A 14,604-nucleotide genomic window follows, 5' to 3' on the forward strand; every position below is an offset into this window, starting at 1 on the left:
ATTAATTAGTCAGGCAACACTTTCTACCTTATTCACAAAGGACTCAAAGGAGTTGTAACTTTGTAAGAACATGTAAGAATTCTTCATTAGAAATCCCTGGGCTTGGGAGGTTTCCCAGAGGAAAATCATGGCAATTAAGCCAGTTGAAAGTTTGTAGCTCTACCCATAGTCCAGTTTCGAACAGTTGGACTCTTTCAGCTTGTAAGTCTAAGCAAACACTGTAGTGAACACACTTGAGTTTATTTTAGATTTCTGTTGGAAGTTGGCAGTACAGCTCTTTCACTGGAATATCATTTTGAAAGAACAAAACGGGTCTCGGTGAACCATATAATCAGCCACATTAATTTCTGCTTTGCACTTATGGCCGTTGTGGAACAAAGAAGAAATTACACTGTGAAGCTCTGAGAATAGGAAAAAGCTTGACCCAATGTACTCGCTCCATCGTCCTCCTTTTGATTTTAATCCAAACTCTCGGGGAAGGCGTTACAACAGACGAAGCAAATTAACCTGCCATTAAATGCTGTTCAGTTTCTGCTCGGGTAACACTGCAGAAGATAAAGGACTGGATACTTAGAGGCCTGTCATTTCTTTGTGGTTAACTGGGGCCTTGGGCCGTCTCTTTCTTGTTATCGGGTAGGCCGATGTAGATGGCACTGTGGCACAGTGTTAATGGCATGGGGTGGCATCAGTTTCCTTGCAGAATGAAAAGAGACACTATTAGTGACTCTGGATGCATCGTTTTACAGAACAGATGTGTGTTTTCCTATTTACCTTACTGCTGGCAACGCGGCTTCGTGGCATCCACACTATTAAATCGCGGTCTTAACTTCAGATGGACTTCCTGTAGATCGGGGCAAGTTTAGTTAACTTGCTTAACTAAAGAGCCCCATGTAATAAACACCAAAGGTTTGAAGGTGCAAGATATGAACATCAAATGTTTGAGAGCCATAAGACAAGGAAGGAGGGAAGGAAGGAAGGAAGGAAATAGATGAGGGAGGGAGGGAGGAGAGAGGGAAGGAAGGAAAGAAGGAAGGAAGGAAGGAAGGAAGGAAGGAAGGAAGGAAGGAAGGAAGGAAGGAAGGAAGGAGGGAGGGAGGGAAGGAAGGAAGGAAGGAAGGAAGGAAGGAAGGAAATAGATGAGGGAGGGAGGGAGGAGAGAGGGAAGGAAGGAAGGAAGGAAGGAGGGAAGGAAGGAAGGAAATAGATGAGGGAGGGAGGGAGGAGAGAGGGAAGGAAGGAAGGAGGGAAGGAAGGAAGAAAGAAAGGAAGGAAGGAAGGAAATAGATGAGGGAGGGAGGGAGGAGAGAGGGAAGGAAGGAAGGAAATAGACGAGGGAGGGAGGGAGGAGAGAGGGAAGGAAGGAAGGAGAGAAGGAGGGAAGGAAGGAAGGAAATAGATGAGGGAGGGAGGGAGGAGAGAGGGAAGGAAGGAAGGAAATAGATGAGGGAGGGAGGGAGGGAGGAGAGAGGGAAGGAAGGAAGGAGGGAAGGAAGGAAGGAAGAAAGGAAGGAAGGAAGGAAATAGATGAGGGAGGGAGGGAGGAGAGAGGGAAGGAAGGAAGGAAATAGATGAGGGAGGGAGGGAGGAGAGAGGGAAGGAAGGAAGGAGAGAAGGAGGGAAGGAAGGAAGGAAATAGATGAGGGAGGGAGGGAGGAGAGAGGGAAGGAAGGAAGGAAATAGATGAGGGAGGGAGGGAGGAGAGAGGGAAGGAAGGAAGGAAATAGATGAGGGAGGGAGGGAGGAGAGAGGGAAGGAAGGAAGGAGAGAAGGAGGGAAGGAAGGAAGGAAATAGATGAGGGAGGGAGGGAGGAGAGAGGGAAGGAAGGAAGGAAATAGATGAGGGAGGGAGGGAGGAGAGAGGGAAGGAAGGAAGGAGGGAAGGAAGGAAGAAAGGAAGGAAGGAAGGAAATAGATGAGGGAGGGAGGGAGGAGAGAGGGAAGGAAGGAAGGAAATAGATGAGGGAGGGAGGGAGGGAGGAGAGAGGGAAGGAAGGAAGAAAGGAAGGAAGGAAGGAAATAGATGAGGGAGGGAGGGAGGAGAGAGGGAAGGAGAGTGATCTCACCATGGCACAGTGCAATACAGTCCAATTTCCAAAGCAATCATTTCCTCCAGGGTAATGGTAAAGACAGCCCCGTGGTGCAGAGTGGTCAAGCTGCAGTGCTGCAGTCCAAGCTCTCTGTTCATGACCTGAGTTCGATCCCGGAGGAAGCTGGGTTCAGGTATCTGCCTCAAGGTTAACTCAGCCTTCCACCCTTCCGAGATCAGTAAAATGAGTCTCCAGCTTGCTGGGGGGAAAGGATAGATGTCTGGGGAAGGCCATGGCAAACCACCCCGCAAAAAGTCTGCCGTGAAAACCGTGTGAAGCGACGTCACCCCAGAGTCGGAAACAATTGGTGCTTGCACAGGGGATTACCTTTACCTTTAATTTATCATTGTATGGAGAACAATTGTAATTCCAGGGGGAGCACCTCCAGGCCCCACCTGGAGGTTGGCAACCATGTTGGTAAGCCAGCAGGTACAGTTTTGTATTTTTATAGTTTACTATAAAAGAAATGGAAATGAGGCTTTGAAAAGGTAGAAAGAAAAAGGAAAAGGAAAGGTCCCCTGTGCAAGCACCAGTTGTTTCCGACTCTGGGGTGACGTTGCCTTCACAATGTTTTCACGGCAGACTTTTTTTTATGGGGTGGTTTGCCATTGCCTTCCCCAGTCCTCTACACTCCCCCCCCCCCCCGCCAGCAAGCTGGGGACTCATTTGACTGACCTTGGAAGGGTGGAAGGCTGAGTCAACCTCGGGCCGGCTACCTGAACCCAGCTTCCGCTGGGATCGAACTCAGGTCGTGAGCAGAGAGTTCAGATCACAGTACTGCAGTGCTGCTGCTTTACCACTCTGCGCCACGGGGCCGCTAAAGAAAGCAAAAGACATCTCCAAAATGGCAAAAAGTCTACGGACAGAAAAAGACAAAATGTTTCTCTTCTGCCTCGTGCTGTATTCCGGAAAGGAAACCCCACATCTGCCTGTCATCGAACAGGTTTTCCTCACGAGGTGGAATCAAGCACTCCATTTTGGGAAGCTGGTTTATTTAGTCCCCCTGCTCCGTTCCCGCCCCATTCTCCAGACAAGAATTGTCTTACCCAGTATCTCTGGAAGGCCATCAGAAGGAACCTTTTTTGTAGCTCCTAGAGGAGGGACTTCTGGAACTTGTAGAGCAAGCATATAGGAGACCCCCTTTTTCATGCTCCCCTCATGCGTGATCGGCACACATGCATGGTCAACCGCAGAAGATCTCAAGCTATGGGCTGAGCTACCCAGGGCCAAGGAATAAAGCTGCAAACGGCTTCTTATTGGATAGTGAAGAATTCAGGGCTTTTTTTTTTTTGTAGGAGGGACTCCTTTGCATATTAGGCCACACCTCCCTGATGTAGCCAACCCTCCTGGAGCTTCCAGTAGGCCCTGTATGAAGAGCCTTGTAAGCTCTTGGAGGATTGGTTACATCAGGGGTGTGCGGCCTAATATGCAAAGGAGCTCCTGCGACAAAAAAAGCGCCCTGGTGAAGATTGATTGGCTGGCTCGCCTGAAATTCCGACCGGTGAGCCAATAGGAATGGCCGGGTTGGTTTACCGTTTGGCCCCTCTCCGTTGCCCAGGCAACACAGCAACAATACCAGGGTGGGAGCCACCGATGCGTCCTTCGACCTCATCTGCCTCCTATATAGGATCAATCCTCAAGGTGGTGAGATAAGTGAGACGCGGCGGCGCCTGAGGAGAGGAGAAGAGACATACGAAAGTGGGGGAACGTGCAGTCTCTCGGCATCTTTCCAGTCTGGGATCTCTCCACGTTTCTGTAACTCTTCTTGTGTTCTTTTCTGAACTCTTCCTCTTGGTCTCAAATGGCTGGTCTTTAACTAATTTGGATCTGAGCCCATTTAAGATTTTGTTCTCACACACTAGAGCAGGGGTGTCAAACATGTGGCCTGGGGGCTGATTCAGGCCCCCGCAGGGCTCCTATCAGGACCCTGAGTAACTGGCTGCCGTCTGCTTCCTTCTCCCTCTCTCTTGCTTCCTTCAGCATCACAGCTTGCTCAATCGCACAGGAGCTACAGAGCAAAACATCAGTGTTCTCCATTGGCTGTGGCTCCTCCCTTAGGGAGGAAGGCAGAGCTTGTTCAGGCTCTCTCAGTCACACAGCAGAGCTACTGAGCCAAGCCGCTCTTCCTTCTCTTGGCTGAGGCTCCTCCCTCCCCTGTCCCCTGGGGAAGGAAGGAAAGAGCCAGAGCTTCCTTTGCCCAGTTCCCTGGATCCCATGGGAGAAATACAAAGAAAGCACCTTTAAGACCAACGAGTGCTAACATTTTAAGCATGTTTTAAGTTTTTTAAAAAAATATAATTGTGTTTGTGTGTGTCCTGTATAAAGCTTATAGCTCTGCTACCTAATCTTAAATAGGTACACACATGGCCTGGCCCAACCCGACATGGCCCAGCTCAACAAGGTCTCATTTATGTCAGATCCGTCCCTCATAACAAATGAGTTTGACAACCCTGTGCTGGAAAATGAGATGTCAGAGGCCTGAGGACATAGAAGTGAATGGTCCCCATTCCAAATGCATGTGGCGGATGGTTTTTTTGAAGCATTTCCATATATTTCACACACATGCACCCCCCCCCCCCAAACAGAAAAGCAAAGAAAGTGGGAGAAACGTTCTCCCCGTCATTTAGAGTTGCCAACCTCCAGGTGGGACCTGGAGATCCCTGAGAAATATAGCTGACCTCCAGACTAAGAGCTGCTCTCCCCTGGAGAACATGGCTGCTTTGGAGGGTGGGCCCTGCTGAAGTCTCTCCCCTCCCTAAACTCCGCCCCCTCCAGGCTCCACCTCCAAATCTCCTGGCATTTCCCAACTGGGAATTGGCAAGCCTAGAATCATTCTGCAAATCCTGAATCCATGGACAACAGCTTCAAATTATAGGGTGTGGGTGTGTGGAAGTGGACTATGTCCGTGGTCCCCCACCTTTTTTTGGCTCCAGGGACCAGTTTTGTGGAAGACAATTTTTCCATGGACTGGGGGTGGGGGAGGTGGGGGGGATGGTTTCAGGGGATACAAGTGTGCACTTTATTTCTATTAGTTTGGTGTGGTGGTGAAGTGCGTGGGCTCTTATCTGGGAGAACTGGGTTTGATCCCCCACTCCTTCACTTGCAGCTGCTGGAATGGTCTTGGGTCAGCCAGAGCTCTCGCAAGAGTTGTCCTTGAAAGGGCAGCTTCTGTCAGAGCTCTCTCAGCCCCATCCACCTCATGGGGAGGTCTGTTGTGGGGGAGGAAGGGAAAGGAGATTGTCGGCCGCTCTGAGACTCTGTCCTTGAAAGGGCAGCTTCTATGAGAGCCCTCTCAGCCCCACCCACCTCACAGGGGGGGTCTGTTGTGCGGGAGGATGGTAAAGGAGACTGTGAGCCACTCTGAGACTCTGAAATGTATTACTACTACTACTATTACATTGTAATATAGAATGAAATAATTATACAACTCGCGGCCTGATTGCTGTGGCCGCCTCCCTCTGGGACACCCCTTTAATCCACCTCTTCCTTTGAAGGCACCGTTTTTGACACCTCTGTTTTTATTTTCCAGAACACATTTCCTGTTAATAGTTGAATGGACAGTTGAGGGTGTTAAAATCACACTCGGGTTCTCTTCTACCTGATTTTACCTTTGTTTATTTTCTGCAAGCCGGTTGATTGGATTGTAGCGTTCTGGTAATGCGGTTTTGATCTTGTACATCCCTTTGCATACATTTATTTATTTATTTATTTATTTATTACATTTATATCCCGCCCTCTCCGCAAGCGGACTCAGGGCGGCTTACAACATCATAAAAACAATCAATTCAATAAAACATATAAAACCATAATTTACTTATCAATTTTAAAACTATTAGCGCTCACTTATGGAAGTGAGAACGGTGACTCGCAAGTTCCCTCAGGACAAACACTCTGCTAAGTAGCATGACTTGTGGCGGGGCTGTAAAATTTTCCAAGGCCACATGTCACAATGAAAAATTGCAAACCGTGACCCATAGATGGTTGCCAACCACCAGGTGGTAACTGGAGATCTTCCGCCCTTACAACTTAGTGTCAGTTTATTCACTACCTAAGCCAGCATTTAAAACAGTAAAATCATACAAAATTAAAACTGAATGACCATAAAATCGTACATAAAAAGCATAAAATACTGTTTAAAAGCTACAAATGTAACAGAACGTGGCAGTTACAGCAAACAGATTGGTCAAAGGTGTTTAGCCATTTCCTGACTGAATTATTAGAGTTTTCCTTATTCCTTACAACTGATCTCCAGGCGACAGAGATTGGTTCCTCTGGTGAAAATGACCACTTAGGAAGTTGGTGTCTCTGCATGATGCTCAAACCCCACCCTCCTCAGCCTCCAGTCCCCAAATATCCAGGTACTTCCCAACCTGGAGCTGGCAACCCTACACCCGTATCTAAGGTTATGAGCCACCAGGTGGGGCCTGGAGATCTCCCAAAGTTACAACTGATCACCAGACTACAGAGATCATTTCTCCTGGAGCAAATGGAAACTTCTGAGGGTGGACTCGATGGCATTTATACCCTCCTAAGGCCTCTCCCCTTCCCAAGCCCCACCCCCAAATCTCCAGGAATTTCCTAATCCAGAGTTGGGAATCCTATCTGTATCGTGTCCTTTGGTAGGAGAGCTACTTTAATTGAAGGAGAGGTCTTGAAGCTGGTAGTGTTGTTTGGCGGGTAGGAGGCTTCGGACTTGCTGACTGGGGTGGTATGGAATGTTCCCGCTAAGCTGCAGTCTTGTGAGCAGAAATGCTACTTTGTGAGCTCCTGGCATTAAAGTTGTGAGCTCCTGCATCAGTTAGTGTGCTCTGGGGTCATCCTTCCTGAGCTAAGACAAAATTGTGTGAGCTGGAGGATAAAAATCTGTGAGCTAGCTCACACTAACTCAGCTTAGAGGGAACAAGGTGGTATGATGCGAGCCTATATTTTACAGGTGTTTATAATGTTGTAGAGTTTTTCACTAGATATGTCGTGAGTCAAGGCAGAGAGATATTTGTTTTAATTATTTTTGTTTTCCGCATTGTAATTGCCATAAATGCACAGTTATGTATGTGGAGTTCCATTGGTTTCAGTGTGATCGATGCATGAGTAAATTTGTACAAATTTATTTAAGTGCTTGCTTTGGCAGTTAATGCACATGTCTACGTTCACATTTTGCTTCTGTATTTGTCACTTATCAGAATGTGTTCATTTATTTATTTTTTTCTAATTTGCTTTGCAGGACCCTTCAAACCAAAAATGTGGAAGAAAGAAGACCGTCTCCTTCAGCAGTATGCCATCAGAGAAGAAGATCAGTAGTGCAAGCGACTGCATCAGCTTCATGCAAGGTGGTTGTGAGCTCAAGAAAGTCCGACCGAGCTCCCGTATTTATAACAGATTTTTTACTTTGGACCCCGACTTGCAAGCACTTCGCTGGGAACCATCAAAGAAAGATGTCGAGAAGGCTAAACTCGATATTTCTGCCATAAAAGAGATCCGGTTAGGTAAAAACACAGAAACATTCAGGAACAATGGCCTTGCTGATCAGATTTCTGAAGACCGTGCCTTCTCCATAATTCATGGGGAGAATTATGACTCGCTAGACTTGGTTGCCAATTCGGCAGACGTGGCCAACATTTGGGTGTCAGGTTTGAGGTACCTGGTTTCTCGGAGCAAACAATCGCTGGATTTGATAGAAGGTAGTCAGAACACACCCAGGTTTGCATGGCTTAGATCTGTATTTGAAGAGGCGGATATTGACGGGAACGGGATCATGTTGGAAGATACAGCTGTGGAATTAATAAAACAACTGAACCCTGCCTTAAAGGAGTCTAAGATCAGGTTGAAATTTAAGGAAATCCAGAGGAGCAAAGAGAAGCTAACAACCCGTGTCACACAGGAGGAGTTTTGTGAAGCATACACTGAACTGTGCACTAGACCAGATGTGTATTTTTTGCTTGTGCAAATCTCTAAAAACAAAGAATACCTAGACGCAAATGACCTCATGCTTTTTTTAGAAGCCGAGCAAGGAGTTATGCACATAACTGAGGATATGTGTCTCGATATCATTCGCAGGTATGAATTTTCTGAGGAAGGGCAGTTGAAGGGTTTTCTGGCAATTGATGGATTCACACAATACTTGTTGTCCCCGGAATGTGACATCTTTGATCCTGAGCATCGAAAAGTTGTCCAAGACATGACTCAGCCTTTATCACATTACTACATCAATGCATCCCACAATACCTACCTAATAGAAGACCAGGTACGAGGGCCAGCAGATCTCAACGGCTATGTCAGAGCACTGAAAATGGGTTGTAGAAGCATTGAGCTGGATGTTTGCGATGGTCCTGATAACGAGCCCATAATTTGCAACCGTAATAGCATGACCTCACCTATTACCTTTCGCTGTGTCATTGAGGTAATCAGCAAACTAGCCTTTATTTCTTCAGAGTATCCTCTCATTCTCTGCTTGGGAAACCACTGTTCTATACAACAGCAGGAAGTCATGGTTCAGCAGATGAAGCAGGTATTTGGAAATAAGCTCTACATAGATACTCCATTATCATCAGAAGTGTACCTCCCATCTCCAGAGAAACTAAAAATGAAGATCATAATTAAAGGGAAGAAGTTGCCATACGGTCAAGATTTGTTGGAGGGCGAGGTTACGGATGAGGATGAAGAAGCTGAAATTTCTCGAAAGATGTCGGAAGAATCCTTGGGGGAACCAAAGACAACCTGGTTATGCAAGGGGCTCTCTGATATGGTATCTATATGCAAATCTGTCAAGTTCACTGGTTTTGAGACCTCCATGAAAACTCAGAACTATTGGGAAATCTGCTCCTTCAGCGAATCAGTGGCCAGTAAAATTTCAAATGAGTATCCAGAGGACTTTGTGAATTACAACAAGAAATTCCTGTCTAGAATATACCCCAGTGCCGTGAGAATAGATTCCAGTAACTTAAACCCGCAAGATTTTTGGAACTGTGGCTGCCAGATAGTAGCAATGAACTATCAGACACCAGGACTAATGATGGATTTGTATACTGGATGGTTCCTGCAAAATGGGGGATGTGGTTATGTCCTTAGACCTTCTGTCATGCGGGAAGAGGTTTCATACTTCAGTGCAAATACAAAAGGCATTCTTCCAGGGGTCTCTCCTCAAGTTTTACATCTCAAAATCATCAGTGGTCAGAACTTTCCAAAGCCCAAAGGAGCGTGTGCCAAGGGGGATGTAATAGATCCCTATGTGTGTATAGAAGTCCGTGGTATCCCTGCGGATTGTGTAGAGCAGAGGACGAAGACAGTTCAGCAAAACAGTGATAACCCTATTTTTGACGAGAGCTTTGAGTTCTACATAAATCTACCGGAACTGGCCATGATCCGCTTTGTCGTACTGGATGACGATTATATCGGCGACGAGTTCATTGGCCAATATACCATCCCACTGGAGTGCCTACAGCCGGGCTATCGGCACGTCCCTTTGCGCTCCTTTGTGGGAGAGATCATGGAGCACGTGACGCTTTTCGTACATATTGCAATAACGAACCGAAGCGGCGGAGGGAAGGCCCAAAAGCGCAGTCTAGGGGTTAGAATAGGGAAGAAAACAAGAGACTATAGCATGCTGCGGAACACTGGCCTTAAGACCATCGACGACATTTTCAAAGCTGCGGTCCAGCCATTGGAAGAGGCAACTGACATGAGAGACAACATGCAGGTAATGCACCTTATTTGTTTTATTGTTCTGTTGTTTCGATTTGCTAATTTTATTGTGCTGTTTTTAAATTTAAATGGTAGGTTTCTTATTGTTGTTCAGTTCAGGATGTGATCTGCCCTGAATCCGTTATGGGAAAGGGCGGAATATAAGCCTACTAAATAAATAAATATTTAAGAACTGGATTCGCATTTAGAATGATGCATTATTTTTTTGGTTGTGAAAATACAAAGCCCTGTGGCAAAGGGTGAAATACCCCCTTAAAGTAACTAATTTTTTAGGGTGATTTTGCTGTAGTGTTTCAAGACCACTCCCGATTCCTCCGGGCAGGGGGCGGGGAGTATCTCATTTGTTATGAGGGCTGGATCTGACATAAATAAAATCTTATTGGGCCAGGCCGTGTGCATCATAAAAAGTAATACCAGGTTGCGGAGATATAAACTTTATAAAGCACACAGACAAACAAAATTAAAGATTTTTTTTAAAAAAATAAAATTAAAATTAAACATGGTTAACATATTAGCACTTTGGTCTTAAAGGTGCCTTCTTTGTATTTCTCCTGTTCTATCCAGGCTCTCTCAGTTCCACAGCAGAGCTACTGAGCCAAGCCTCTCTTTCTTCTATTGGCTGAGGCTCCTTCCCCTCCTGGTCTCCTGGGGAAGAAAGGAAAGAGCCAGAGCTTCCTTTGAAGCAAGCTATTCCTCCCCCGCTTCCTCCCCAAGGGGGGATCCACAGGCAATGGAGAAAACAGAGGTTTTGCTCTGTAGCGCCTGTCCAAGCCTGGCAAAGTAAGCTGTGATGCAGAAGGAAGCAAGAGATAGGGAGAAGGAAGCAGATGACAGCCAGATGCTTGTGGGGGGGGGGGCTGATAGGAGCCCTCCGGGGGCCTGATTCAGCCCCTGGTCCATATGTTTGACACCCCTGATCTATAGGCGTGAGTATCCAGTATATTTGATGAACTGACAACCCCCATTGCAGATGAGCATCAATAACAAGGCTTTTACCCTATTTCAAACATTTCCCATAAAACATCCATTCATTTGTTGTAGAGAACTTGATGTTCCCTTGTCTGTCTCTGTCACGTCCTGCCCGCCCCACGAGTTGCCATCGCCCATCTACCTCCCGGGGCCCTACCCTGGGTGGCCGGGAGGTCTCAGAGTAGAGTGAAGGGCCGGGTTACAGCACCCTGTTGCCCCTCCGGTTGGGCCTTAGTTCTCCTCTTCTCTCTCTGGCTGTACGAGACTCTCTCAGGCACCAGCTCCACTCCTTTGGATCATCACTGACCCCTTACTGGCTGCCCTGCTCTCCTTTTATTCCCTTCCCATCTCCTGTGCCTCCTCCCCGGGGCTTAACTCCCCAGGCCCCGCCCCCTTAAGTAGCGACGCCCAGCAGCCTCCTCCCTCCCCTGGGGTTGGCCAGGCTGGCCCTGGCTGGCTGCGGTCAAGGGTGAGGCACCCTCGCTGGGTTCCTCTTGTTTTCTTAGGGGGTTCCGCCAACCAGTGGAGCCCAGGGGGGGGAGACAACACCGTTCTCTGGGCTGGGGCCGGGTCCACCCATCTGCAAGGCGGCTCCCGACCCCAGCATTTTTGCCAGGACCCGCTCTTCTCCGGGCTCCATCGCTTTTCCGGCGGCAGGCAGCGGCTTCCCAGCCTTCCGGGTAAGTGGGGGAGGCTGCGACCATTTCTGGCCCAGGGGGCCTGCTGGCGGGCTGGGGTTCCTGTGCCGGTTGGGGAGGGCCGGGTTGCCAGTGGCAGCAATCCTGGCAGGCTGCAGCCGGGACAGTCTCCCATTTCGGAGTTGGTTTTTTAAACAACTCCTAAACAAAACAGGAGATGAGGAGCCACTGGCAGAACTTCTTCCATAAGGAGTAAGTGCCCAGTTATAGTATGGCTCACACATCCATTGGAGGATAATAATAATAATAATAATAATACGACTGCAGATTTATACCCCGCCCTTCTTTCTGAATCAGAAAATCTGAGCAGCTTGCAGTCTCCTATATCTTCTCCCCCCCACAACAGATGCCCTGTGAGGTGGGGTGAGGGACTGAGAGAGCTCTGACAAAAGCTGCCCTTTCAAGGACAACTCCTGCAAGAGCTATGGCTGACCCAAGGCCATTCCAGCAGCTGCAAGTGGAGGAGTGGGGAATCAAACCCAGTTCTCCCAGATAAGAGTCCATGCGCTTAACCACTACACCAGACTGGCTCTTTCAAGGACAACTCCAGCAAGAGCTCTGGCTGACCCAAGGCCATTCCAGCAGATGCAAGTGGAGGAGTGGGGAATCAAACCCGGTTCTCCCAGATAAGAGTCCGGGCACTTAACCACTACACCAAACCAGCTCTCAGATTTCTGAGGAAATCTGGACGGTGTCATTTAAATATCTTTAAGGCTGATGGCCTTGGATTTTAGTTAGCACAACCCTGTACTGATGTTTGTTCAGGACTAGCTCATGACCTAAACGGAGAGACTTTAACTGTTTTATGATTTAATTTCTTTTTTATCGACATTTCATTTCTGTTCAGCTACTTTAAGGCTAGAGGAATACGTAGGGTCTCATACCATTGCATTTTTGCTATCTCTTTCCAGGGCTTTTTTTGTAGCAGGAACTCCTTTGCATATTAGGTCACACTCCCCTGGTGTAGCCAATCCTCCTGGAGCTTGCAGTCGGCCCTGGAAAAAGAGCCCTATAAGCTCTTGGAGGATTGGTTACATCAGGGGAGTGTGGCCTAATATGCAAAGGAGTTCCTGCTACAAAACAAGACTTGTCGCTGTGTTTGGTGCAGCATTGTAGCAGGGGATTGTGTTGTATGCAGGAGGGGAAGTGTGTTTCAGCTAGTTAGCCGGGCCGTTAAAACAAGAAATCCACTGATAGCGTTTAAATTGCACTGCACAGCCCAATAAATATTTCTATTTATTTCCCAGCGGGCAATTTTTACAAAGGTCAGATGGTGGTGGCGGGCAACCAGAGAGAGAGAGAGAGAGCGAGAAAGAGAAAGAGAGTGAAGCCTTAAAGAAAACATTGAATTGGTTTGGTGCATTTTAAAATCAGGGATGCACATTTCCCTCTAGTGCCATCGGTTATTGCAGTCCAGTAGTTACAGGCAGCTAGTCTGCACCAGATCTCATGGTAGAGTTGCCAGGTCTATGGTAACCATAGAATTTTTGCCAAAATGCTAGAGTGTCAACGTGCCTGGTGTGATGACTTCAATTCTGGGTGACATCATTGCACTGCTGTCGTCAACACAGGAGGGGGCTGTTTGGGGGCAGGACTTCCTCCGCCAGCCAGCTGGTGGATTGGAGCCCCCCAAAATCCGGGAAACCCCTACCCCGACTGGGAGACTGGCAACCCAATCTCATTGATAGCGTTTCTCTAGCAATCTGATGAAGGGAGCTTTGGCTCTCGAAAGCCTGTTACCTCCAATATTTTATTGCTCTCTAAAGGTGCTCCTGAGTTCAAAATCTAGCATCATTTCTTCCTTTTCGGAAATGGTTAGATAATACTGAGAGTGGCCAAACTTGCTTAACATAAGAGCCACATAGACTAAACGTCAGATGTTGAGAGCCGCAAGACATGAACATCAGATGTTTCAGAGAAGGAAGGAAGGAAGGAAGGAGGGAGGGAAGGAAGGAAGGAAGGAAGGAAGGAAGGAAGGAAGGAAGGAAGGAAGGAAGGAAGGAAGGAAGGAAGGAAGGAAGGAAGCATTGCAGATTTATACCCTGCCCTTCTCTCTGAATCAGAGACTCAGAGTGGCTTACAATCTCCTATATCTTCTGCCCCCACAGCAGATACCCTGTGAGGTAGGTGGGGCTGACAGGGCTCTCCCAGTAGCTGCCCTTTCAAGGACAACCTCTGCCAGAGCTCTGGCTGACCCAAGGCCATGCTAGCAGGTGCAAGTGGATGAGTGGGGAATCAAACCCGGTTCTCCCAGATAAGAGAGCTCTGGCTGACCCAAGGTTATTCCAGCAGGTGCAAGTGGAAGAGTGGGGAATCAAATCTGGTTCTCACAGATGAGAGTCCGCCCACTTAACCACTACACCAAACTGGAAGGAAGGAAGGAAGGAAGGAAGGAAGGAAGGAAGGAAGGAAGGAAGGAAGGAAGGAAGGAAGGAAGGAAGGAAGGATGGATATGGAGGAGGCAGGAGGGAGGGAGTGATGGAAAGGTAGCAACTTTAACTTTAAATGCATTATCCAATCTGCCAGCTGGGTTATCTTGGAGAAGTGATTTAAGGAGACAAATGCCTTCTTCTCCAAGCCATCCAACAGGGCGGTGGGGGCTTTGAGAGCCACACAATATGTGTGAAAGAGTCACATGTGGCTCCTGAGCCACAGTTTGGCCACCCCTGGATAATACACTTGGCGGGGGGGAGGGTCTGATCAGATCTGGGAATAAGTATTAATATTGCCGAAAGATGAAAGGCTTCCTCTCTCTTTTTTTAACTTCAGTAAGACTGTAATTACTTTCCTACACACAGATGTTCCATTCATTTGGTGTCCTTGCTGGATTATAATTGCACGCAGCAAAATGCAGGTTCACTTGCCAAATTGTGTCATTTTGGATTGATGCGATTCAGGTGGCCTTCAGGACTAATGCCCGGAATGAATATTATTGGATGTTTTCCAGAGCTAGTGCTGAACTCGTCGCAGTCAGCCACAAAATGCTGCACAGCAACTACAACAGGGTTTAGAAAGGTAGTTAATTCTGGTAATGAAAGTCTTTTGAAATGTGCTTCTATAAAACCTGTACTGTCATACAGAACAATATATCTAATCGTCCATGGTGGAATTCTAGCAGAAGCTCCTTTGCTTATTAGGCTGCACCTCCCCGG

General features: G+C 47.5%; 1 protein-coding gene across 1 annotated transcript in view; it reads left to right on the top strand.

The window, feature by feature from the left end:
* The window catches only part of PLCL1 (phospholipase C like 1 (inactive)), a 313,880-nt gene that overhangs the window by 223,235 nt on the left and 76,041 nt on the right, over positions 1–14,604 (top strand). The window contains exon 2 of the mRNA XM_060256945.1: positions 7,309–9,780. Coding sequence (XP_060112928.1) covers positions 7,360–9,780 — 2,421 coding nt within the window. The 5' untranslated portion in view covers positions 7,309–7,359. The remainder of the gene's footprint in view (positions 1–7,308; positions 9,781–14,604) is intronic.

The sequence above is a fragment of the Heteronotia binoei genome, chromosome 16, assembly GCF_032191835.1.
Source record: "Heteronotia binoei isolate CCM8104 ecotype False Entrance Well chromosome 16, APGP_CSIRO_Hbin_v1, whole genome shotgun sequence".
NCBI classification, from domain to species: domain Eukaryota; kingdom Metazoa; phylum Chordata; class Lepidosauria; order Squamata; family Gekkonidae; genus Heteronotia; species Heteronotia binoei.